Below are 27,580 nucleotides of genomic sequence, written 5' to 3' on the forward strand. Positions count from 1 at the left end.
CTCACAGTTTTAATCCCCATTTAACAGATGAGGTAGCTGAGGCTCAGAGAAGTGAAGTGACTTGCCCCAGGTCACACAGCAGACAAGTGGCGGAGCAGGGATTTGAACCCATGATCTCTGACTCCAAAGCCCGGGCTCTTTCCACTGAGCCACGCTGCCGAGAAGCAGTTTGGCCTAGTGGACAGAGCACGGGCCTGGGCGTAAGAAGACTCGGTTTCTGCTCGGTCACTTGTCTGCCGTGGGACCTTGGCCAAGTCTCTTAACTTCCCCGGGCCTCAGTTCCCTCGTCTGTAAAATGGGGATTAAGACCGGGAGCCCCATGTGGGACAGGGACGGAGTCCGACCCGGATTATCTTGGATCTACCTTGGCATTTAGTATGGGGCCTGACACATGGTAAGCGCTTAGCAAATACCGTTTCAAATAGGGATACAATGCCTGATCTCCCACCCCTTTTAGATTATGAGCCCCAGTGGAACAGGAATTGGGTCTGAGGAAGCCTTCCCAAACTGAACTCCCTCCTTCCTTTTTCCCTCCTCCGCCTCCTCACAGCACCTGTATATATGTATATATGTTTGTATGGATTTATTACTCTATTCATTTTATTTGTACATATTTATTCTATTTATTTTATTTTGTTAATATGTTTTGTTCTGTTGTCTGTCTCCCCCTTCTAGACTGTGAGCCCGCTGTTGGCTAGTGACCATCTCTATATGTTGCCAACTTGCACTTCCCAAGCGCTTAGTCCAGTGCTCTGCACACAGTAAGCGCTCAATAAATACGATTGAATGAATGAACAAATGAATCTCCTCACCGCCAAGCTCGCTCTCTTCCTCCCTTCAAGGCCCTACTGAGAACTCACCTCCTCCAGGAGGCCTTCCCAGACTGAGCCCCTTCCTTCCTCTCCCCCTCGTCCCCCTCTCCATCCCCCCATCTTACCTCCTTCCCTTCTCCACAGCACCTGCATATATGTACATATGTTTGTACATATTTATTACTCTATTTATTCATTTATTTATTTTACTTGTACATATCTATTCTATTTATTTCATTTTATTTTGTTAGTATTTTTGGTTTTGGTCTCTGTCTCCCCCTTTTAGACTGTGAGCCCACTGTTGGGTAGGGACTGTCTCTATATGTTGCCAATTTGTACTTCCCAAGCGCTTAGTACAGTGCTCTGCACATAGTAAGCGCTCAATAAATACGATTGATGATGATGATGATGATGATGAATCCCCAGTGTTTGGTACAGGGTGAGCACTTTGGAAATACCACAGTTTTAATCAGGAGAACAACTACGAGCAGCAGTAGCCTACGGAATTACAGCTTTGGTGCTAGGAGGCATCACTTCCATTTTTAGAGAAGCAGCGTGGCTCAGTGGAAAGAGCATGGGCTTTGGAGTCAGAGGTCATGGGTTCGAATCCCGGCTCCACCCCAACTCTTCTGTGTGACCTTGGGCAAGCCACTTAACTTCTCTGAGCCTCATCTGTAAAAATGGGGATTAAGACTGTGAGCCCCATGTGGGACAACTTGATCACATTGTATCCCCCCCCAGCACTTAGAACAGTGCTTTGCACATAGTAAGCACTTAACAAATGCCATTATTATTATTATTATTTTTATTATTATTATTAATAAAATCCATACATCCTCAGAGCCAAATTTCATCCACGCGTTTCTGCCTCTCCGGAGAATAAACAAACCAAAGTTGAATGTAATTCTTAACCGGAGCCTAGATGGAGGCAGAGAAGCATTTATTTCTTTTTCTGGGGCCTCGGCAATCTGCCTGCTGACGGCACCAAGGCTCAGGGTCCTAGGCTTTTAATTCCTGGAAAATCTACATTTTTCTTGGTAGCATTGGGCTGGCCATTTTGCAACTGGTCACCACGAGCCTCTGACCGCGCCTGGAAAGTATTCTTATCCCTAATGGTCTGGGTGGGAGACTGATGCTCTCTGTGTCTGAATACTGGTCAATCTGCCCCATACCCTAAATGAGGCAGGGACAGTGTCCTATACGATTACTCCGTATTTATCCAGCATGTGGAACATAAGTGCTTAACAAATGCCACAGCTTTTATTATTGTCACTCTCACACTTCCCATGTATAGGTTTATAAATGTTTATTTTGTTCATTTTAGTGATATGGGACGATTAGATAATCGGAATTTAAACCTACCCTTGTTCTACTACAGATTAATTTACATAAATAAATAAATAAAAAATCAATAAATCAATCAAATAAATTTGATCAAAATTAAATCAAATTAAATAAATTAAATCAAATAAATAAATAAATAAATACGATTGATGATGATGATGATGATAAATGGTATGTGCTTAATAAAAATTTCCATTAAGCCCCCGAGGAAAAGAGACCCTGGCTTAGTACAGTGCTCTGCACACAGTAAGCGCTCGACAAATACGATTGAATGAATGAATGAATATGTTTGTACAGATTTATTACTCTATTTGACTTGTACATATTTAGTATTCTATTTATTTTATTTTGTTAATATGTGCTGTTCTGTTGTCTGTCTCCCCCTTCTAGACTGTGAGCCCGCTGTTGGGTAGGGACCATCTCTATATGTCGCCGACTTGTGCGTCCCAAGAGCTCAGTACAGTGCTCTGCACACAGTAAGCGCTCAATAAATACGATTGATGATGATGATGATGCTCTGCACACAGTAAGCGCTCAAAAAATACGATTGAATGAATGAATTTCAGCCACAGCATTCATCAGGGAAGCCGGGAACGGGAGTTTCAGGTTATGCAAGTCCCAGCGAGGCAGCGCCGTCCATCCTATTTCTTTGGCAGGAGCATGAAGAATTGTCCTCCGGCTGTCCGGCGCTTGGCTGCCTTTGACCCACAGGATCCCTTATCTTCTACAGACACATCTGGGCCTTTCAGGAAGGCGGCTCTTTCCTTCGGGAGGACCAGAGCCGGCACACAAGCCGCCCGGGAGTGAGCTGGACGTCAGCCACGCTGGACACCTGCCCGGTTCTGCCCTGCCTCCGAGAGGCATTCGGAAAATTCAGAATTTGTTCTGTTTGATGAGGACGGTACCGCTAAGCCTGACAGGGAATGTGCATCTAACACATTTTAGACCTTTTTTTAAAAAAATGGTATTCATTAAGTGCTTACTACATACCAGGCACTGTACTAAGAGTAATACTAATAATAACCATGGTATTTGTTAAGCTGTTAAAAGCACTGGGGTAGATACAAGGTAACCAGGTTGGACACAGTCCCTGTCCCACATGGGGCTCGCAGTCTTAACCGCCATTTTACAGATGAGGTGACTGAGGCACAGAGAAGTTCATTCATTCATTCATTCATTCATTCATTCAATCGTATTTATTGAGCACTTACTGTGTGCAGAGCACTGGACTAAGCGTTTGGGAAGTACAAGCTGGCAACATATAGAGATGGTCCCTACCCAACATCATCATCATCATCATCAATCGTATTTATTGAGCGCTTACTATGTGCAGAGCACTGTACTAAGCGCTTGGGAAGTCCAAGTTGGCAACATATAGAGACGGTCCCTAACCAACAGCGGGCTCACAGTCTAGAAGGGGAAGACAGACAACAAAACAAAACATATGAACACAATAAAATAAACAGAATAAATATGTACAAATAAAATAGAGTAATATTAATAATTGTTAATAGTAATAATTAGTAATAAAGTTCAATCAATCAATCATATTTATTGAGTGCTTACTGTGTGCAGAGCACTGTACTAAGCGCTTGGGAAGTACAAGTTGGGAGCATACAGAGACAGTCCCTACCCAACAGTGGGCTCACAGTCTAGAAGGGGGAGACAGAGAACAAAACCAAACATATTAACAAAATAAAATAAATAGAATAGATATGTACAAGTAAAATAAATAGAATAATAAAGTTCAGTGACTTGCCCAAGGTCACACAGCAGACAAGTGGGGGAGCCAGGATTAGAACCAACGTCCCTGACTCCCAAGCCTGTGCTTGCAATGAAGTCGGTAGAAACGTTCCCGGTCTTCATTTTTTTTAATGGTATTTCAGTGCCCACTATGCACTCATCTAAGCACTGGGGGAGATACAAGACAATCAGGTTGTCACAATCTTAATCCCCATTTTACAGATGAGGTAACTGAGGCCCAGAAAAGCGAAGTGTCTTGCCTAAGTTCACACAGCAGACAAGTGACCTAGAGAAGCAGTGTGGCTCAGTGGAAAAAGCCCGGGCTTGGGAGTCAGAGGTCATGGGTTCAAATCCCGGCTCCGCCAATTGTCAGCTGTGTGACTTTGGGCAAGTCACTTCACTCCTCTGTGCCTCAGTTCCCTCATCTGTAAAATGGGGATTAAGACTGTGAGCCCCGCCGTGGGACAAGTAACCTTCCCAGCACTTAGAACGGTGCTTTGCACATATTAAGCGCTTAATAAATGCTATTAAGTGGCAGAGCTGGGATTAGAACTCAGGTCCTTCTAACTGCCAGGCCCACACTCTATCTACTAGGCCACGCTGCTTCTCTATCACATTTCAGATCGAAATGCTGTCATGCAATAGCTTCGGAATCTTACACTTATCTATTCTATTTATTTTATTTTGTTAATATGTTTTGTTTTGTTCTCTGTCTCCCCCTGCTAGACTGCGAGCCCACTGTTGGGTAGGGACCGCCTCTGTATGTTGCCAACTTGTACTTCCCAAGCGCTTAGTACAGTGCTCTGCACACAGTAAGCACTCAATAAATATGATTGAATGAATGAATGAATATGTATATATGTTTGTACGTATTTATTACTCTACTTATTTTACTTGGGAAAGGTCGCTGCCCATCGCTGATTAAAGTAATAATAATGATCATTAATAACTATGGTACATGCTAAGCACTTACTATAGGTTTGTACATATTTATTACTCTATTTATTTATTTTACTTGTACATATTTATTCTATTTATTTGTTCTATTTATTTTTATTCTGTTAATACGTTTTGTTTTGTTCTCTGTCTCCCCCTTCTAGACTGCGAGCCCACTGTTGGGTAGGGACCGTCTCTGTATGTTGCCAACTTGTACTTCCCAAGCGCTTAGTACAGTGCTCTGCACACAGTAAGCGCTCAATAAATACGATTGATTGATTGATTGATTAATAAACCCTTCAAGGCAGCCACATTTACGAAGAGATTTCCCGAGTGTACATCTACTCCTTTCGTGAAGTATATGAAATCAGTGCAGAGATCTGGATACTGCTTCCCCGATAGACTGTACGCTCCTTGAGGGCAAGGATCCTATCTTCCAATTGCACTGTACTCTCCCAAGAGCCTAGTACAGTGCTCAGGTAAGTGCTCAATAAATCACATTGATTAGTTGGGTGGGCTATCCAAGTTTTATCGGACTGCACTTTCCAGCCCCTCCTCTTTGTAAAATGGTATTTGCCCCAGTCGTCCGTTGAGAACGAAGCAGTGTGGCCTAGTGGAAAAAGCACGGGCCTGGGAGCTAAAGGATCTGGGTTCTAATCTTAGCTCTGCCACGTGTCTGCTGTGTGACCTTGGGCATGTCACATAACTTCTCTGTGCCTCGGTTCCCTCGTCGATAAAGTGGGATGAACACTGGGAGCCCCATGTGGGACATGAACTGTGTCCAACCTGATTCTCCTGAATCTACTCCGGTGATTATAATAGTGCATAGCAAGTACTTAAATATGACTAAAAAATGAAGGCAGGGAACGTTTAAAATGGGGATGAAGACTGTGAGCCCCCCGTGGGACAATCTGATCACCTTGTATCCTCCCCAGCGCTTAGAACAGTGCTTTGCACATAGTAAGCTCTTAATAAATGCCGTTATTATTATTATAATAATAATTATTATTATTATTATTACCAACTTCATTGTACTGAACTCTCCCATGTGCTTAGTACAGTGCTCTATACAAAGTAACTTCTCGATAAATACCATTGTCTGATTAAATCACAGCAGTTACCCAGGGCAAAAGCTAAGTGCTGAGAGGAAATTTGGGGGAACCACCATACTCTTCGTCTTCGTGGAAGACAAGAAAGCTGCGTTCCCAAATGATAGCCCTATTCTCCTCTCATCCTTTGCCTTGTAACCTCCCCAGCGCTAAGAACAGTGCTTTGCACATAGTAAGCGCTTAATAAATGCCATTATTATTATTATTACTTAGCTTTAATTTGTGCATTTGGCTTTAATTCTATTTGTTCTGATGACTTGACACCTGTCCACATGTTTTGTTTTGTTGTCTTCTAGACTGTGAGCCTGTTGTTGGGTAGGGACCATCTCTATATGTTCCCAACTTGTACTTCCCAAGCGCTTAGTACGGTGCTCTGCACACAGTAAGCGCTCAATAAATATGATTGAATGAATGAAATCCTTTGCATTTAGCTTTAATTTGTGCATCTAGCTTTAGTTCTATTTGTTCTGACGACTTGACACCTGTCCACATGTCTTGTTTTGTTGTCTGTCTCTCCTTTCTAGACTGTGAGCCCGTTGTTGGGTAGGGACCGTCTCTATATGTTGCCAACTTGTACTTCCCAAGCGCTTAGTATGGTGCTCTGCACACAGTAAGCGCTCAATAAATATGATTGAATGAATGAAATCCTTTGCATTTAGCTTTAATTTGTGCATGTAGCTTTAGTTCTATTTGTTCTGAAGACTTGACATGTTTTGTTTTGTTGTCTGTCTCTCCCTTCAAGACTTTGAGCCCGTTGTTGGGTAGGGGCCGTCCCTATATGTTGCCAACTTATACTTCTCAAGCGCTTAGTACAGTGCTCTGCACACAGTAAGCTCTCAATAAATATGATTGAATGAATGAATGACGTCCTTTGCATTTGTGCATTTAGCTTTAGTTCTATTTGTTCTGACAACTTGATATGTTTTGTTTTGTTGTCTGTCTCTCCCTTCTAGACTGTGAGCCCAGTGTTGGGTAGGGGCCGTCTCTATATGTTGCCAACTTATACTTCCCAAGTGCTTAGTACAGTGCTCTGCACACAGTAAGTGCTCAATAAATACGATTGAATGAATGAACGAATGAATGAATGAATACAATTGAATGAATGAAAGGATCCTTTAATCAGTGATGGGCAGCGACCTTTCCCCGTTGGAGGAGACAACTTCCTTAACCCCAGCTGGCTCTGAGTCACCGCTGCTAGAAAATTGGACTTTCCCAATTGCTTCCTCCTCCCTTTAGCACTTTGCCTGCCTCAATCAATCAGTCGTATTTATTGAGCATTTACTGTGTGCAGAGCACTGTACTAAGCACTTGGGAAGTACAAGTTGGCAACATATGGAGACAGTCCCTACCCAACAGTGGGCTCACAGTACAGATCGAATGCTCTGCAGCCCTGCAGAAGAGAGTTGCCCTTCTGTTCGAAGATGACTTGCCAGGGGTGAGATTGCATCTTGGAGGGCCAAGGGTGCAAGAAAATCTTCTGGGCTTGCCCCGATCCTCTCAAAACCAATGGATCCTTCGATGGCAGGCAAGCTTGAATAGGATGGGAATAAGAAAAGAGCCCCGCTCCACCGCTTGTCAGCTGTGCGACTTTGGGCGAGTCACTTCATTCATTCATTCGTATTTATTGAGCGCTTACTGTGTGCGGAGCACTGTATTAGGCACTTGGGAAGTCCAAATTGGCAACATCTAGAGACGGTCCATACCCAACAGCGGGCTCACAGTCTAGAAGGGGGAGACAGACAACAAAACACTTCACTTCTCTAGGCCTCAGTTACCTCATCTGGAAAATGGGGATTAAGACTGCGAGACCCAACATGGGGCTCACAGTCTAAGTAGGAGGGAAAACAGGGATCGAATCCCCATTTTGTAGATGAGGGAACTGAGGCACAGAGAAGTTAAGTGGCTTGCTCAAAGTCACGTTGCTGGGATTAGAACCCAGGTCCTCTGACACCCAGGGCTGTGCTCTTTCCACTAGGCCATGCTGCTTCCTAAATATTGCACCTCAAAGACTTGTCCTCCTCTAGGAAGCCTTCCTACCATTCTCCAACCCATCTGCAGAATTCCCAATCTACTCTCCCTTTTTCAACTCACGCTCCCATAGATTTAGGTGCCATGCCTCAATCTGGTTTATCTCCCCTATTTGAATGAGAGTTCCTTAGAGGTTTCCATGAATCCCAAAGTATTTGGGAGCAGAGTGGCATGGGCTCAGGAGTCAGAAGGACTGGGGTTCTAATCCCAACACTGTGTGGTCTTGGACAAGTCACTGAACTTCTCTGTGCCTCAGTTTCCTCACCTGTAAAATGGGGGTTAAAACTGTAAACCCTACATGGGACGTGGACTGCGTCCAACCTGATTAGTGTGTATCTACCCCAGCGTTTAGTACAGTGCCTTGCACGTAGTAAGTGCTTAACAAATACCATGAATAAAAGAACTTAATGGGAAGCTACACTCCCCGAAGGTGCTCAGTTAAAATGTTTGCAGTAAATTGTTGCCAACTTGTACTTCCCAAGCGCTTAGTACAGTGCTCTGCACATAGTAAGCACTCAATAAATATGATTAAATGAATGAATGAATGACTGGCTGATGAATCTGTACAATATATATAGTATATATATATACATACTATCTATCTATCTATCTATCTATCTATCTATCTATCTCTATCCACTATCTATCTATCTAGATATAGATAGTGTATATACATATATATATATACACACAATATATATATATATTGTATATATATATAATATCTGTACACTATCTATAGATAGATAGATAGATAGATAGTGTACGGATATTATATATATACAATATATATATTGTATATATATAACTATCTATCTATATCTAGATAGATAGATAGGGTACGGATATATATATATATATATATATATATATATATATATATATACCATTCAGACTCAGCCACACATGGGAAATCCACATACTCAACGGAGGACCGAAACTCTGGATGTAATAACCAGCAGCAGACGCACACAAACTACTTAGCAACAGAGACCTAGCTCATACTATTTTTCCTTAATAATAAATAAGACGACGAACACGGAAACAGACAATTGTACCCGAATCGAGTGTTTACCCAAGCTCCCTGTGAAACACTGGGGGTTGCTGAGGACCAGCCCTGAAGGTAATTTCAAAATTTTCCATACTAGAGCCCCGCTGCTTTATTCACACAAACTGAACTGTGAAGATGACAGAAAAGGAAAACACCCAAGACTGGGAGGGAGAACTTGAGTCCTCCTTTTAGCTTCACGAGCATGGTGACCTTGAGCCCACTCCTGCTCCGCTCCATGCTTCGGTTACCCGGTCTTACAACTTCCTGCCACACAACCCGGGAGTTTGTGAGGTATCCACGGAATTTTCTGCTCCTGCGGCCTCTGCAACTCTAAGCCATTCTGGGGAACCTCTGTCGACCTTCACCTCTCCAAATGCCTCCATTTGTTACCCTTATCCTGGGGAAAATTTGGCTCCCGTTGAGTTCCACTCTTCCCCATGTTTGGGAGAGTCCTGTACAAGCATTCCTGCCAAAATATGTTCTTTTTAGAGAGTGCTTTGGCTAGGATGCAATAGTGCACAGTAGATGCTCAATAACTATGACCGACTGGTAGAAGAATATGGGAGCCTAGGTACTGTCACGTGGTTGGGAATTGGTTGCAAAACTAAAGGGTTCTGCACAGGACTGCTTCCTTAAAGTTTGCTTCGCTCTGAATCACCGGATCTCATAGCGAAATCTGGATCAATTCGTTTAATAACTTTGCATGAGGAACCGACCTGCAGCTGTTTGAAGTTCCTTTCACTGTTGAGTGGGAAGAGTGAATTTTAAGTAGCTGTAAATTGGTTCAACAGGTTAGAAGGTATGGCGAACTATGGATAAGGTTTAGGAGAGAGGTCAGATAATGCAGACCACTTGAAAATGCTTTTCATTTGCTATAGACTTCTTGGATTTCACTCGATGCGTCAGAAGCTGTGGACCAAGTCAACTACTTTCTTAAACCTTCCTTAATCTTTCCTTAAACATTTATTTCCCACTGAAACGATGGTCCACCCAAGTCAGTTTTTTTAATAATCCAGGGTTTGGCAGGATCGTGACACCTGTGGAAAGAATGGCTGCACGAGACTTGGGAAGGGGAGAGTTTCCATCCTCCCATCCTCCTCCAAGCCTGGATGAACGATTCCTCTGTTCCTAGGCCCTGCAGGCTGGATCAGGGAAGCCTGTGACTTGGGGCCTATTGTGGAAGGCTCAGAGAAGGGGAGACTGGAACGATTCTCCGATCCGTTCCCCTACGTTAAGACTGGCACATCTTCAGAGAACCACGGACAGGAGCGCGTGGCTGCCCAAAGTTTCCCTGTTGGGTTCTATCCAGCCTTGGCATTCTCCTCTCTATCCAGGTGGACAACTGGAAATCTGGATGGAAGGAAGAATTCTGGGGAGGGGGAAGCACCAGGACTATTGACTCCCCTCCTGGGCCTACATTCTGATCTTTCCACGGCTCACCGGTCCCTCACCAGAGTGGAGGGCAACTCGAAGCAGAACGATTGCCAGGGGCTGTGATTTCCATTTTTATTAAAATGATTTCTCAGAGCTTGATTTCTTGTGGGTCTGGCCTCATTCCTCCAGACCCCAGGCCGGCCAGCCAGAGCTAATTTCCACGGCCGTATATATCAATATCTATGTGCGTCTGGGTTATTCACCTGGACGTGACCCGCAGTTCTAGTGATGGCATAGGGGCAGCTATTGCAGATGACGGGGGCCCGGAGACCGGGGGTTCGGGCACATTTAGGGTTTGGGATCCAGACGGTGAGAAATTAGACCCATTGTCCGGTCACCCAGAGAGATATTCTGTGAGCCAAGGGGGGCGGGAGAGGGAGGTGTCACAGAAATGAGGGGATGTCTGTTAATTGTTCCATTTTACAATAATAATGACATAATAATAACACTAATTACCGTATTTGTTAAGCGCTTACTTTGTGTCAAGCACTGTTCTCAGAGCTGGAGTAGATATAAAGTAATCAGGTTGTCCCACGTGGGGCTCCCAGTCTTCATCCCCCTTTTACAGATAAGGTCACTGAGGCACAGAGAAGTTAAGTGACTTGCCCAAGGTCACGTAGCAGACAAGTGGCGGAGCCGGGATTAGAACCCACGACCTCTGACTCCCAAGCCCGGGTTCTTGCCACTAAGCCACGCTGCTTGTCCTCTCCCAAGTGCTTTAGTACAGTGCTCTGCACACAGTAAGCGCTCAATAAATACGATTGAATGAATGAATGAAAGGAAAGGGTCAGCCCCGCTGAGCGGGGAATACTGGTCTAGGATTTTGTTAGTATGCTTGGTTTTGTTCTCTGTCTCCCCCTTTTAGACTGTGAGCCCACTGTTGGGTAGGGACTGTCTCTATATGTTGCCAACTTGGACTTCCCAAGAGCTTAGTACAGTGCTCTGCACACAGTAAGCGCTCAATAAATACGATTGATTGATTGATCTCCAATGGCTTTGAGCTGGAGGGGACGGCGATGGGAGGGGAACAGCCTCAGCTAGTTCAGATACCAGACTTGAAACTCCTTTTCCGTGCTAGGATACCAGCTTGCTCCTTTTTCCTCTGTCAAGGACTTGTTACTAAAAGGAGCCAGAGAAGGGCTGGCTAGGCTCTCAGATGGGCCGGAAACTCTTCCCAGCTCTGTCTCCACCCCTCCATATTGTGTCTTTCCCGGAGGAGCTGGGCCGGCCGCTTGCCATCTATTTGGGGCCTTAAAGAGATCGCAAAGATAACAAAAGCAGAGACACTGGTTTAGGCCCCCGTCCCAAGTCTGCCAGTTAATTAAGCCCGCTTCCTCACACCCGGGTTCGAAAAGAAACCAGATGGAGGATTTTACAAAAATCAGGGAGTGGGAATAAAATTAATTTAATGTCCCCTTCTTCCTCCTCCTCTCCCTTCCTCTTTCCTCCTTTTCCGTCCCCCCCGCCTTTTCTCTTCTTTGCTTTTCTGGTTTGGTTCTCAGGGGAACCTGTCTGTGGATGTGAGAACATCTGATACGCAAGTATGTTCAGCTTAGGAACTGGCAGAGGGAGGAGGTTATATTGTGCAGGAGGGGGAGGAAGGTTCTTCTCTGTCAACCTAGAGGATGAGATTACTTCTCCCAGTCCCCTTCTGAAATGAGCCTCCCCGGACCCCCTCCAATGTGAGACGAAGGAAAAGAGGGACAGAGGGCACACGGAGAGGAAGGGTCTTTGAGGATTCACCTTCTGCTTTGGCGTCACCTCCTCGCCGGATGTTCTCTCTGGCTCGGACGGACAGGTCCTCCTCTCCCACCCTCTTCTGTGTCTCCCTGCCTTTGTTTATCCCCACCTCTCAACTTACGATGGACATATCTGTCATTTTTTTTATATTAGTGTCTGCCCCCTCGCCCCCAGACTGTTAGCTCGTTGAGGGCAGGGAATGTGTCTGTTTATTGTTGCACTGCACTCTCCCCAGGTGCTTAGTACAGTGCTCTACACACAGTAAGCGCTCAATAAATATGATTGATTGAACGAATGAATGAGAACCCGTCCGGGCTTCTGATCGGGCCCCGTCTCCCGGGTCCTCCTCAGAGACTTCGGTTCCAAGTATTCCTTTCCTTCTCTGCCCAGGTCCCGCGGAGTCCCTCCGGCCCTCCCTCCACCCCACAAGCCCGGGAAGGTGCCCAGCCGGACCCACCTGCAGGTAATGATAGGCCAGGTCTTGGTGGCAGGACTTGGATTTGAGCAGGGCCTTGTCGATGGTGGCCGAGGCCTTCTGACAGACTTCGCGGGCGTGGCTGAGGGTGAGCGTGGACCAGGACCCCCTCTTGATGTAGTTGGACTCGGAGTTGATGGGGATGTTGGGGCAGGGGGCACACTTGAGGTCGTTATTGCTCTTGGAGGACTTGAGCATGTGCTCGCTGATGGTATTGTAGGCGTGCATGAAGTAGCGGGGCTGGCCGCGGTCAGGCTGCCGGCCCAGGGTCATGAGCCCCATGGGGTTGCGGTAACCACGGGTGTCGTTTTCCAGATTGTCGTCGGAGCTCCACCAGCCCGAGATGTTGGAGCGGGTCCGGCGCTTGGGCTCCGAGTTCTTGGCCCGCTCCTTGCTCTTGCTCCTCCGGTTCTGCTTCCCGTCCTCGGCCCCCTTCTTGCCGTTGACGCCGCCCTTGGGGCCCCCCTCCAGGGACTGGGACTTGGCGAAGAGCTTCTGGACCGAGTGGACCAGGTGGCGGATGCGGCCGGGGCTCTCGCTGCGGTGCTTGGGGTCGCCCCGCTGGAACTGGAGGGTGCTGAAGCCGTCGCGGTGGATGGGCAGCTGCTTCTCGAACTGGTCCAGCAGGTTGGCGGGCAGGCGGTTGATCTTGGTGGCCTGGGCGTGGCTGGGGAAGGGGCTCTCCTCGGGCACCTCGAAGTGGGAGTTGTAGTGGATACGAGGGAAAGTGCTGCTGTTGGACAGCTGGTTGTTCAGGGGCAGGAGGCGGTCCCCGGGGAGGGGGCTCGCGGCCGGGAACCGGGGGTCCCGGGCGAAGGAGTCCGTCGGGGACAGCAGGTAAGGGTTCCGGTCCTGGGCGCCGTACAGGGAGTCTTGGTTGGGTTCCAGGCTGTCGGAGAGATGGCGGCTCCGGTTGTCTCCTAACCCTTTCATGGTCGTGGGGCTCTCTAGAGCATTGCTTTAGGCCGGAGGCGCTGGGATGGCACGGGCTCCCCTCTCTCCAGGGACCTGAGGTGGGGCGGAGAAGGAAGAAAATGAACTATGCTATTTGTTAAGCTCTTCCTCTGTGCCCAGCGCTGTTTTATTCATTCATTCATTCATTCATTCATTCAATCGTATTCATTGAGCACTTACTGTGTGCAGAGCACTGTACCAAGTGCTTGGGAAGTACAAGTTGGCAACATAGTCATTCATTAACTCATTCAATCGTATTCATTGAGCACTTACTGTGTGCAGAGCACTGTATTAAGCGCTTGAGAAGTACAAGTTGGTAACATAGTCATTCATTCACTCATTCAATCATATTTATTGAGCATTTACTGTGTGCAGAGCACTGTACTAAGCGCTTGGGAAGTCCAAGTTGGCAACAGATAGAGACGGTCCCTACCCTACAGCGGGCTCACAGTCTAGAAGGGGGAGACGGACAACAAAACAAAATATGTGGACAGATGTCAAGTCGTCAGAATGAAAAAGCTAAATGCACATCATTAACAAAATAAATAGAATAGTAAATATGTACAGGTAAAATATATAGAGTGATAAATCTGTACATACATATATACAGGTGCTGTGGGGAGGGGAAGAAGGTAGGGCGATGGGGAGGAGGAGAGGAAAAAGGGGGCTCAGTCTGGGAAGGCCTCTTGGAGGAGGTGAGCTCTCAGTAGGGCTTTGAAGGGAGGAAGAGAGCTAGTTTAGCAGATGTGTGGAGGGAGGGCATTCTGGGCCAGGAGAGGACATGGGCCAGGGGTCGATGGCGGGACAGGCGAGAACGAGGTACAGCGAGGAGGTTAGCGGCGGCAGAGGAGCAGAGGGAGCTGGGCTGGAGAAGGAGAGAAGGGAGGGGAGGGAGGCGGGGGCAAGGTGATGGACAGCCTTGAAGCTGAGAGTGAGGAATTTTTGCTTGGTGCGTAAGTTCTCGCCTGTCCCGCCATCGACCCCCCGCCCACGTCATCCCCCGGGCCTGGAATGCCCTCCCTCTGCTCATCCGCCGAGCTCGCTCTCTTCCTCCCTTCAAGGCCCTACTGAGAGCTCACCTCCTCCAGGAGGCCTTCCCAGACTGAGCCCCTTCCTTCCTCTCCCCCTCGTCTCCCTCGCCATCCCCCCATCTTACCTCCTTCCTTTCCCCGCAGCACCTGTATATATGTATATATGTTTGTACAAATTTATTACTCTATTTATTTATTTATTTTACTTGTACATATCTATTCTATTTATTTTATTTTGTTAGTATGTTTGGTTTTGTCTCCCCCTTTTAGACTGTGAGCCCACTGTTGGGTAGGGACTGTCTCTATATGTTGCCAATTTGTACTTTCCAAGCGCTTAGTACAGTGGTCTGCACACAGTAAGCGCTCAATAAATACGATTGATGATGGAGATTTAAGTTTTAAGCGCTGGGGTAGATACAAGCTAATCCCACATTCCATTTGGGGCCACGGTCTTAATCCCCATTTTACAGACGAGGGAACCGAGGCACAGAGAAGCGATGCGACTTGCCCAAGGTCACACGGTAGATAAGTGGCGGAGCCGGGATTAGAACCCAGGTCCTCTGATTCCCAGGCCCGGGCTCTATCCGCTAGGCCTCACCGTTTCTCCAAAAGAAGCCCCAGTCAAGGGTCTTTAGGCGGGAAGGGGGGGGTCTGGGAGCGAGAGGAGGACCGGAGGAGAAGGAATCTTCTTACTGCTCTGCACTGTCACCCATTCCTCACACGATGGCCCCTACTTGGGAAGTCTTCCCCACTGGAGCACTGCCAAACCACATCCTTCTAAAATAATAATAATAATGGTATTTGTCAAGCGCTTACTCTATGCAAAGCACTGTTCTAAGCGCTGGCAAAGTCGCTTCCTTCAGGAAGCTCACCCTGATTAGCCCCCACCTCCTGACTCTCCTGGGCATGGCCCGGTGGCCACCCCATCACTCAGGAATTGATCTATCTGTGCATCTGTGGTTTACATAATAATAATAATAGTAATAATAATGGTATTTGTTAAGTGCATACTATGTGCCAGGCACTGTTCTAAGCTCTGGGGTAGATACAAGATGGTTGGGTTGGACACAGTCCCTGTCCCACATAGGGCTCACGCTCTTAATCCCCATTTTACAGATGAGGGAACCGAGGCCCAGAGAAGTGAAGTGACTTACCCAAGGTCACACAGCAAAGTGGCAGAGCTGGGATTAGAACCCAGCTCCTTCTGACTCTCAGGCCTGGGTTCTACCCACTAGACTATGTACTTCTTCACCCAGGTCTCCTATTTAGATCAGATCCTTCACCCTGATCCATGGTATAGTCTTGTTGTTCATTCATTCATTCAATCGTATTTATTGAGCGCTTACTGTGTGCAGAGCACTGTATTAAGCGCTTGGGAAGTACAAGTCGGCAACATATAGAGTGGGCTCACCGTCTAGAAGTCAGTTGATGGCTTCCGTTTCCCCCTTAAGGTAAACTCTTCAAGGGCGGAGATTGCACCCTTTCCTTCGTTAGTACAAAGAAGTACTACTAGGTGCCTAGTAAAACACTCTGCAGAAGAGCTGCCCACAAGAAGTCTCTGCTAATGCTGTCGGGAGGTGGGATGGGCTGGGAAAGGTGGGTCGTGAGCACAGGAGTACCAGATGGAAGCAGAACTTTGGCCTGTTTTGTTTTTTTTGTCTTCATGGCATTTGTTAAACGCTTACTATGTGCCAGGCACTATACTAAGTACTGGGGTACAAGAGAAGGGGTAGAAGTGTCTCCCCCTTCTAGACTGTAAGCCCGCTGTTGGGTAGGGACCGTCTCTCTATGTTGCCGACTTGTACTTCCTAAGCGCTTAGTACAGTGCTCTGCACACAGTCAGCGCTCAATAAATACGATTGAATGAATGAATGAATGACAAGACTATACCATGGATCAGGGTGAAGGATCTGATCTAAATAGGAGACCTGAGTGATTGAATAAATGGGGTAGATATGAGCAAATCATATTGGACACGGTCCATGTCCCACATGGGACGTCTTGTCTTAATCTTCATTTTAGAGAGGAGGAAATTGAGATGAAGGGAAGTCAAGTGCCTTGCCCAAGGTCACACGAGAGAAAAGTGGCGGAGCTGGGATTAGAATTCAGGTCCTCTGACTCCCGGCCCCATGCTCTTTCCATTAGGCCACACTGCTTCCCGAGTGAGAGCAACTGGGGAATGAGAAGCTAACTTCACAATTCTCCCTTTCGTTCCTCTTCATTTCCAGTGCCACATCCCCATTTTACCTATCAGGTGGCTGAGGCCCAGAGAAGTGAAGTGACTCCAAAGCCCGGGCTCTTTCCATTGAGCCACGCTGCTACCCCAGAGCTTAGAACAGGGCTTGGCACATAGTAAGCACTTAACAAACACCATAATAATTAATAATAATAGTAAGTACCAACATTATTATTATTATTCACTCAAATTTATTGAGCACTTACTGTATGCAGAGCACTGTACTAAGCGCTTGGAAAGTACATGGCTCAGTGGAAAGAACACAGGCTTGGGAGTCAGAGGTCATGGGTTCGAATCCCGGCTCCGCCACTTATCAACTGTGCGACCTTGGGAAAGTCACTTCTCTGTGCCTCAGTTCCCTCATCTGTAAAATGGGGATGAAGACTGTGGGGCAACCTGATTACCTGTTCTTTTAGACTGTGAGCTCACTGTTGGGTAGGGATCGTCTCTCTATGCTGCCAACTTGTACTTCCCAAGCGCTTAGTACAGTGCCCTGCACACAGTAAGCGCTCAATAAATACGATTGAATGAATGAATGAATTGGCAGCCTATGCCAATGACATTGATTGGGCAAAAATGTTCGGAGATCTTCTTTTTTTTCGAAAAGCACTTCCTGCCTAGGTTCCCCCACCGCAGCCCCACAATCTTCTGAGGAATGGTGGCTGAGGAAGGCACAGGTCCTTACCTGTCCATCTCTTCCACAGGGAGGCAGGTTTTAATCTCCAAAAAGAAATTCTGGCTTTACCCCATGGTTAAAAAGACCCTCGGCTAATTGTAAATGATTTCTTCTCCGTTGAACTGCAGAAAACAGCAGTTGGAACATGACAGTGCCAGGAAATGGGGTAGACAGTGTAGCGGTTTCTTTTCTCCCTAATGCTGGGAGCCAAGAAAATACACCAGGGAGCGGAAAGGTGAGACTTCAGTTCGCAGAAAAGAAATAGAGCACTCAGACCTAGGTACCAAATAGAGACAACCACGTTCAAACAGGCACATGGTCACCCCCGGGGAAATCCACAGAGCTATCTCTAAGGAAAGTTGGACAAAACAGCTGGTTCAGAGGCACGGACATTCAGATTTTAGGTATAACCAATGTTATCCACTGGATGTGCTGTTTTTAAGTACATTTCTTAATTCAAAATCCCTTTTTAAATGGTATTTGTAATGCGCTATGTACCAAGCACTGCAGTCCCACCTTCAAGAAATCGCTAAAATCCACCCTTTCCTCTCCATCCAAACTGCTACCGCGTTAATACAATCACTCATCCTATCAATCAATCAATCATATTCATTGAGCGCTTACTGTGTACAGAGCACTGTACTAAGCGCTTGGGAAGTACAAGTTGGCAACATATAGAGACAGTCCCTACCCAACAGTGGGCTCACAGTCTAGAAGGGGGAGACAGAGAACAAAACCAAGCATACTAACAAAATAAAATAAATAGAATAGATATGTACAAGTAAAATCAATCAATCAATAAATAGAGTAATAAATATGTACAAACATATATACATATATACAGGTGCTGTGGGGAAGGGAAGGAGGTAAGATGCGGGGGATGGAGAGGGGGACGAGGGGGAGAGGAAGGAAGGGGCTCAGTCTGGGAAGGCCTCCTGGAGGAGGTGAGCTCTCAGCAGGGCCTTGAAGGGAGGAAGAGAGCTAGCTTGGCCGATGGGCAGAGGGAGGGCATTGGTTTCCTGCATCAGCCTCCTTGCTGACCTCCCAGCCTCCTGTCTCTCCCCACCCCAGTCCTTACGTCACTCTGCTGCCTGGATCATTTTTCTCCAAAAACATTCAGTAAACGTCACCCCTCTCCTCCAAAACCTCCGGAAGTTGCCCATCCACCTCCGTATCAAACAAAAACTCCTCATCTTTGATTTAAAAGAACTCCATCGCCTTGCCCCCTCCTACCTCACCTCACTTCTCTCCTTTACAGTGCAGCCTGCAGACTTCACTTATAATAATAATGACATTTATTCTCTGGAGCTAACCTTCTCACTGGGCCTTGATCTCACCTGTCTCGCCTCCGACCCCTGGCTCACATCCTACCTCTGGCCTGGAAGACCCTCCCTCCTCAAATCAGACAGACAATGACTCTCCCCCCCCTTCAAAGCCTTATTGAAGACTCATCTCCTCCAAGAGGCCCTCCCAGACTAAACCCCACTTTTCCTCATCTCCGACTCCCTTCTGCGTCGCCCTGACTTGCTCCCGCCTCCCAGCCCCATATCATTTTTATACATATCTGTAACTTTATTTATTTATATTGATGTCTGTCTCCCCCTCTCAAGACTGTAAGCTCATTGGGGGCAAGAAATGTCATTGTTTATTGTTATATTAGTTGCCAAGTCCTTAGTTCACACAGTAAGTGCTCAGTAAATACGATTGAATGAATGAATGTATGAATGAATGACAATCCTTGCCCAACATGGAACCCACAGTCTAAACTAGGAGGGAGAACGGGTATTGAATCCCCATTTACAGTCGAGGAAACTGAGTCAAAGAGAAGTTAAGTGACTTGTCCAAAGTCACACAGTAGGCAAGTGGCAGAGCGGGATTAGAACCCAGGTCCTCTGATTCCCAGGCCCGTGATCTTTCCACAAGGCCGTGCTGCTCCCTTAGCGTTTTGGAAACGCTAAAACGTTGATTAACCTATTCCGCTTTTTCCCATTAACTCAACGAATCATATTCCGTCATTTGCACTGTGTTTTCCAAGAAACCAAGTTGGGTGATATAACAATATATTACAACATAACAGGGTTGGTGGAGGCATTCCCTGCCCAAAGGGATCTGAGAGTCTAGAGGGGGAATTATCACTGGATCAATTTAAAACTTCGGTCTCCTGGGTTTTAGTCTTTTTTGGTGACCATCAAGTTGGAGCTCTTGTTACCTCAAAGTTGATCAGTAGTAGTAGTTCTAGTTGACGCGTTTGGCAAGATCCTATTAATTCATTTTAATATTAATAAATTTATAATTCATTATTTATTCATTAATTTATTTTCCCTCTAATTCATTCATTCATTCACTCATTCATTCAATTTATCCATTACCGATATCTGAAATACTTGGTAATTTAACATGCTACTTTCTCTTGTTACCCACTCTACTCAGCCAGGCTGGCAGGCGTGGCTCTAAAGCACGATATGAGGGGTAGCCCTCTAGCTGACAAAGCCCCCGTTAAGTTGCTCAGGAAATAGGTGGGCGTCGGGGGGCGGAAACACAAAGGAGCAGTGGAAGGTTTTCCAAATTTTCAGTTGCCCCGCACAGAGCGAAAAAGACGATCCCAGAAGGCAGAGCCTCGGCTTGGTGCCCGCACAGAGACACGACACGCGATCTTGGCATTAGACAAGTCATTTCGGTTTTGTCCACTGTGCAGTTCCAATGCCGTCCCTAGCTCTCTAACGTCTGGCTTCTTATTTTCCATTCCGCATTTCGGATGCTGCTTGGGGCTTCACGTGACCTGGGAGAGGAATGCAAGATTTCTGGAGAAGTTAGGAGGGGCAGGGTCCCCCCCCGAGAAATGATCTAGGTTTGGGCCCTTTTGGGCGGAGTGGAGTGAATTTTTGCAAAATGGCAGAAGTGTGACATCGTCACGTCACACTGTGAGCTAGTGACATCACATCACATTCATCTTGGGGGCCAGTTTTTTGTAGTGACATTGCTGACAACCCTACCTATAGGTTCTTGCTGACCTTCCTGTGCCACCTGTCTCTCCCCACTCCAGTCAATTCTTCTCTCTGCTGCCAGGGCTATTTTTCTACAAAAACGTTCAGTCCGTGTTGCCCCACTCCTCCAGAACCTACATTCATTCATTCATTCAATTCATTCGTATTCATTGAGTGCTTTCAGTGATCGCCCATTCACCTCCATATCAACGGAAACTCCTTACCGTCGGCTTTAAAGCAATTAATCACGTTGTCCCTCTCCTACCTCACTTTGCTGTTCTCCTGCACACTCAGCTCCTGTAATGCCAACCTTCTCACTATACCTCAGTCTTATTCATCTTGCTGCTGACCCCTTACCCACATCCTACCTCTGGTCTGGACTGCCGTCACTCTTCTCATCCCACCTTCAAAGCCTTATTGAAGGCCCATCTCCTCCAAGAGGCCTTCCCGGACGAAACCCTCATTTCCTCTTCTCCCACTCCCTTCTGTGTTACCCTGATTTGCTCCCTTTATTCACCACCCACCTCAGCCCCACAGCATTCATGTACATATCCATAATTTATTTATATTCATGTCTGTCTCCCCCCTCTGCACTGTAAGCTCACTGTGGGCAGGGAATGTGTCTGTTGTATTCTTATATGATGATGATGATGGTATTTGTTAAGTGCTTACTATGTGCAAAGCACTGTTCTAGGCACTGGGGAGGTTACAAGGTGATCAGGTTGTCCCACGGGGGGCTCACATATATTGTACTCTTCCAAGCACTTAGTACACTGCTCTGCATGCAGTAAGCATTCAATAATAATAATAATAATGATGGTATTTGTTAAGCGCTTACTATGTGCAAAGCACTGTTCTAAGCACTGGGGAGGTTACAAGGTGATCAGGTTGTCCCACGGAGGGCTCACAGTTATATTGTACTCTTCCAAGCACTTACACTGCTCCGCATGCAGTAAGCATTTAATAATAATAATAATAATAATAATAATAATAATAATAATGATGATGGCATTTGTTAAGCACTTACTATGTGCAAAGCACTGTTCTAAGCGCTGGGAGGAAACAAGGTGATCAGGTTGTCCCACGGGGCACTCACAGTTATACTGTACTCTTCCAAGCACTTAGCACACTACTCCGCTTGCAGTAAGCATTTAATAATAATAACAATAATGATGGTATTTGTTAAGCACTTACTATGTGCAAAGCACTGTTCTAAGTGCTGGGAGGGAACAAGGTGATCAGGTTGTCCCCCGTGGTGCTCACAGTCTTAATCCCCATTTTACAGATGAGGTAACTGAGTCACAGAGAAGTCAAGTGACTTGCCCAAAGTCCCACAGCTGACAAGTGGCGGAGCCGGGATTAGAACCCATGACCTCTGATGCCCAAGCCCGGGCTCTTTCCACTGAGCCACGCTGCATTGATTGATTGCACAGCCATAAAATTGCATTAAAAACCAATACCCCTACAAGCCAGATTTTATTTCTTTCCTTTGGTCCAAATTAGAGAGGTTTTCTGTAAGGGACTAGAGGAGATCTGAATATGATACACGGAATATTCTGGAGTTTTCTTGGGATTCATTTTCACTGGTCTCATGTCCCTTAGAATTTCCCTTATCAGAATAATAATAATGCTGGTATTTGTTAAGTGCTTACTAGGTGCCAGGCACTGGGGTGGGTACAAGCAAAGTGGGTTGGACACAGTCCCTGTCCCACGTGGGGCTCACAGTCTCAATCCCCATTTTACAGATGAGGGAACTGAGGCCCAGAGAAGTGAAGTGACTTGCCCAAAGTCACACGGCTGACAAGCGACAGAGTCGGGATTAGAACCCACGACCCAGTCCCGGGTTCTATCCGTTTAGCATGTGAAAGAAAAGCGTGAAGGAATGCACTGGTGTAGAAAGAATGACGATTAGGGTGATTAAGGATACAGCGTAGGGGGAAAAGAAAAATCCGAAACGGTGATCTGGTCTTCATGAGGCAATCATGATTTTCTTGAATTAATTTTTCATAGAAAATTCATTTTTAGTCCCATGGGACAGACTTGCAGTTCAGATTAGAATAATCAGTTGGACTGTAGAAAGGCAATCAGAGAGGCCAAGCGAAATCCCTCAGGAGTCCTGGGCAAGGAGGTACCTTGGACGTTACATATATTGCTCCGGGTGAGCGGTGTACATATCTATTCTATTTATTTTATTTTGTTAATATGTTTGGTTTTGTTCTCTGTCTCCCCCTTCTAGACTGTGAGCCTGCTGTTGTGTAGGGACTGTCTCTATATGTTGCCAACTTGTACTTCCCAAGCGCTTAGTACAGTGCTCTGCACACAGTAAGTGCTCAATAAATACGATTGATTGATTGATTGAATCTGATGATGGGATTTACCCTGAGCAACCAGGGTTACATGATGATGTCACGTGCGTGATTCTGAGCAAGGAGCGTACCGTGATGACGTCAAATGGGTTACCCTGAACAAGCGAGTAACACCATGATGTCACATGTTGCCAACTTGTACTTCCCAAGTGCTTAGTACAATGCTCTGCACACAGTAAGCGCTCAATAAATACGATTGAACGAATGAATGAATATGCATCATTTTGTAGACGTACCTTGAGTTCTCCCAAACCTAGAGCGTGAAACGGCCTTCCCCATTTTCCTCCTCCCAGGTCCCTCTGAACGTGGTAGTAGTAATAGTAGCATTTATTGAGTGCTCACTTGGTGCTGGGCATTATACTAGGCGTTTGGAAAGTACAGAAAAAAGAAGTGAGAAACAGCGTGGCCTGATGGGTAGGTCACAGGCCTGGGAACCAGGGACCTGAAGCAGCGTGGCTCAGTGGAAAGAGCCCAGGCTTTGGAGTCAGAGGTCATGGGTTCAAATCCCAGCTCCGCCAACTGTCAGCTGTGTGACTTTGGGCAGGTCACTTCACTTCTCTGGGCCTCAGTTCCCTCATCTGTAAAATGGGGATTAAAACGGTGAGCCCCCTGTGGGACAACCTGATCACCTTGTAACCTCCCCAGCGCTTAGAACAGTGCTTTGCACATAGTAAGCGCTTAACAAATACCATCATCATTATTATTATTATTAATCCCGTCTTTGCCACTTGCTTTCTGTGTGACCTTGGGCAAGTCACTTCACTTATCTGTGTCAGTTTCTTCAACTGTAAAATGGGGATGTCTGTTCTCCCTCCTACTTGAGACTGCGAGCCTCATGTGGGACAGGGACTTTGTCTGACCTAATTCTTTCTTTCATTTTTCTTTGTTCGTATTTATTGAGTGCTTACTGTGTGCAGAGCACTGTACTAAGCGCTTGGGAAGTACAAGTTGGCAACATATAGAGACGGTCCCTACCCACCAGTGGGCTCACAGTCTAGAAGATCTAATTAACTTGTTTCTACCACAGTGCTTAGAACAGCGTTTGATGCACACTAATTTCTTAACAAATGCCCTATAAACAAAAAAAAGACCAAATGCTTAAAGTAAAAATGCTGGCCATGATGATTCTGCTAACTCTGTTCTATTGTACTCTTCCAAGAGCTTAGTACAGCGCTCTGCACATAGTGAGTGCTCATTAAATACGACTGATTGATTGATGGATTGATTGCCTGGTATGAAGGGTTGAAAAATGGACTCATGCTGTAATGGTTGGACAGGGTCCAATAGCAGCAATATTCTTATTATTAATAAGGTATTTTTAAGTGCTTACTATGTTGGGGATTAATATTGTGAGCCCCACGTGGGACAGGGACTGTGTCCAACCTGATTTGCTTGTATCCTCCTCAATGCTTAGTACAGTCCTGGGCACATAGTAAGCTCTTAACAAACACCATCATAAGTAACTGAGGCACAGAGAATAAGTGAAGTGACCTACCCAAGGCCAAACAGCAGACAAGTGGCAGAGTCGGGATTAGAACCCATGACCTTCTGGCTCCCGGGTCCGTGCTTTATCCACTATGCCACCAGGAAGAGCTCCTGCTTTAATAATAATAATAATAATGGTATTTGTTAAGCGCTTCCTATGTGCAAAGCACTGTTCTAAGCGCTGGGGAGGTTACAAGGTGATCAGGTTGTCCCATGGGGGGCTCACAGCTTTAATCCTCATTTTACAGATGAGGTAACTGAGGCACAGAGAAGTGAAGTGACTTTCCCAAAGTCACACAGCTGACAGTTGGCAGAGCCGGAATTTGAATCCATGACCTTTGACTCCAAAGCCTGTGCTCTTTCCACTGAGCCACTTCTTCTAAACCCAACTTCGCTGGATTCTTAAAGCTTCCTTGGGGCAAAAATCACCAGTTAACCATCTCACTTTTGTCAGAGGAAAATGGCTGAAAGGCAGTAGGGGAGAGATGCCAAAATTATTTTTATTATTTTTTTCAAACATCTGGACAGTTGCCCCATTAGAGATGTGCTAAAAGGGTAAGACTGTAAGCTCTAGACTGTAAACTCGTCCTCTAGGCCGTAAGCATGCTGTGGACGGGGAACGTGTTGTTTATCATCATCATCATCATCATCATCATCATCAATCGTATTTATTGAGCGCTTACTGTGTGCAGAGCACTGTACTAAGCGCTTGGGAAGTACAAGTTGGCAACATATAGAGACAGTCCCTACCCAACAGGGGGCTCACAGTCTAAAAGGGGGAGACAGAGAACAAAATCAAACATATTAACAAAATAAAATAAATAAATAGAATAAATAGAATAGATATGTATAATAATGCTGGTATTTGTTAAGTGCTTACTATGTGCCAAGCACTGTTCTAAGCGCTAGGGTAGATACAAAATAATCAGGTTGTCCCACGCGGGGCTCACAGTCTTCATCCCCATTTTACAGGTGAGGTAACTGAGGCCCAGAGAAGTGAAGTGACTTGCCCAAAGTCACACAGCTGACGAGTGGCGGAGCCAGGATTTGAACCCATAACCTTTGACTCCCGAGCCCGGGCTCTTTCCACTAAGCCACGCTGCTTCTGTTTATTGTTATACTGTGCGGTCCCAAGTGCTTCGTACAGTGCTCTGCGCACAGTAAATACGACTGAATGAAGTTAGACCGTGGAGGGGCTTTAAGACGGAGAAAGAAAATATGTTCAATGGGGAAAAACGGGGAGAAAGTGTTCAGGCTTAGTCAAACTATGTAGGATGTGAAGAGTGGGAGGTAAAAGAGACATCGAGAATTGGGAAGACCATATGGTTTCCAAGGAGATCCAGGGATACACGGTAGATGACTCAAAATGGGGAACTCTTAAGCTGCTGTCTACACCGTCGAAGAGAAGTGGAGAGGTGAGTCACACGACAACAGAAACCGTTTGATCGAAAACACCTATCCCACATTCCAGACCACGAAGCACCCGAATCTCAAGGTAAGAGAAGCAATAATTATTTCACGGGTGATCTAAGCATCTTTTAGGCTACCTGAACAGCATCAGGGCTAGCACTCTCTGAAGAATCCAGAGGTAAAAGAAAAATGCCTCTGGGGATTCCTTTCATCTGTTAAACCCAACCAGTCTTAGCAGGCCTCATTATGGTATGATTTTGACTACAGAATTTGTGTAATCTATTCCTTTAACTGTGGGGAAGAGCATCTGTGATATTTTAGCTAAAGGTTTCTGCTCTACTGTAGCCTGGTTGTCATCTGAAAGCCTTTATATTGATTTTTCTGTCTCCATAGCATCTGTGAAATTTTCCTCATTTGATTACAGCTCTTGCGTATTACTAGTATGTCATATCCACGGCCTAATGGGAAAAGCAGAAGACTGGGAGTGAGGAGACCTGAATTATAATCCTGGTTCTGTCTCTTGCCTGCTGTTTGACCTTGGAAAAGTCTGTGAGCCCGCTGTTGGGTAGGAACCGTCTCTATATGTTGCCAACTTGTACTTCCCAAGCGCTTAGTACAGTGCGCTGCACACAGTAAGTGCTCAATAAATACGATTGAATGAATGAATTAACTTCTCTGGGCCTTCTCTGTCAAACCTGTTTGCCCTCCCGCTTAGACTGAGAGCCCCACATGGGACAGGAAACTGTCTCTGACCTGATTATTTTGTATTTATCCCACTCCTCCTACAGTGCATGTCACATAATAATCGCTTAACACACACCAAAATGATAATTATTATTGCCCCCTCTTACTTATTGAAAATGACCTAAATATAATGATGAGCACACATCCTGTCCCCTGGATTTTTCATACCAATGATGATGGTGATGACGACAATAATAAAAAAAATTTATAATAACAATATTCGTTCAGCACTTGATATGTGCCAAGCATTGTACTAAGTGCTGGGGCAGATACAAGATGATCGGATACCACATGGGGTCACAGTAGGAGGAAGAACAGGAACTGAACTCCCATCCGGCAGATGATCAATCAATCAATCAATCCTATTTATTGAGTGTGTCCTGTATGCAGAACACTGTATTAAGTGCTTGGAAGAGTAGAATATAATAGTAAACAGACACAGTCCCTGCCCACAACAGGCTTACAGACCAGAGGAGGGAACTGAGTCACAGAGAAGTTAAGTAACTTGCCCAAGATGATACAGCAGGGATGAGAAGCAGCAGAAAACTGTGGAAAGAACACGCACTTGGGAGTCAGAAGATGTGGGTTTTAATCCCTGCTCTGCCACTTGTCTGCTGTGTGACCTTGAGCAACCCACTTAACTTCTCTGGGCCTCCGTTACCTCATCTGTAAAATGGGGATTAAGACTGTGAGCCCCTCGTGGGACAACCTGATCACCTTGTAACCTCCCCAGTGCTTAGAACAGTGCTTTGCACATAGTAAGTGCTTAGAGAAGCAGCGTGGCTCAGTGGAAAGAGCATGGGCTTTGGAGTCAGAGGTCGTGGGTTCAAATCCCGGCTCTGCCAACTGTCAGGTGTGTGACTTTGGGCGAATCACTTCACTTCCCCGTGCCTCAGTTTCCTCATCTGTAAAATGGGGACTAAGACTGTGAGTGCCACGTGGGACAACCTTGATTACCTTGTATGCCCCCAGTGCTTAGAACGATGCTTGGCACATAGTAAGCACTGAACAAATACTAACAT

At 46.0% G+C, this 27,580-nt stretch overlaps 1 protein-coding gene across 1 annotated transcript in view; it reads right to left on the reverse strand.

Moving 5' to 3' along the window:
- DLGAP4 (DLG associated protein 4) overlaps nucleotides 1-27,580 on the reverse strand; it is a 310,968-nt gene that overhangs the window by 129,312 nt on the left and 154,076 nt on the right. The window contains 1 exon segment of the mRNA XM_038749996.1: nucleotides 12,655-13,680. Within this exon segment, the coding sequence (XP_038605924.1) occupies nucleotides 12,655-13,605 (951 nt within the window). The 5' untranslated portion in view covers nucleotides 13,606-13,680.

The sequence above is a fragment of the Tachyglossus aculeatus genome, chromosome 8 (genome assembly GCF_015852505.1).
Source record: "Tachyglossus aculeatus isolate mTacAcu1 chromosome 8, mTacAcu1.pri, whole genome shotgun sequence".
NCBI lineage: Eukaryota > Metazoa > Chordata > Mammalia > Monotremata > Tachyglossidae > Tachyglossus > Tachyglossus aculeatus.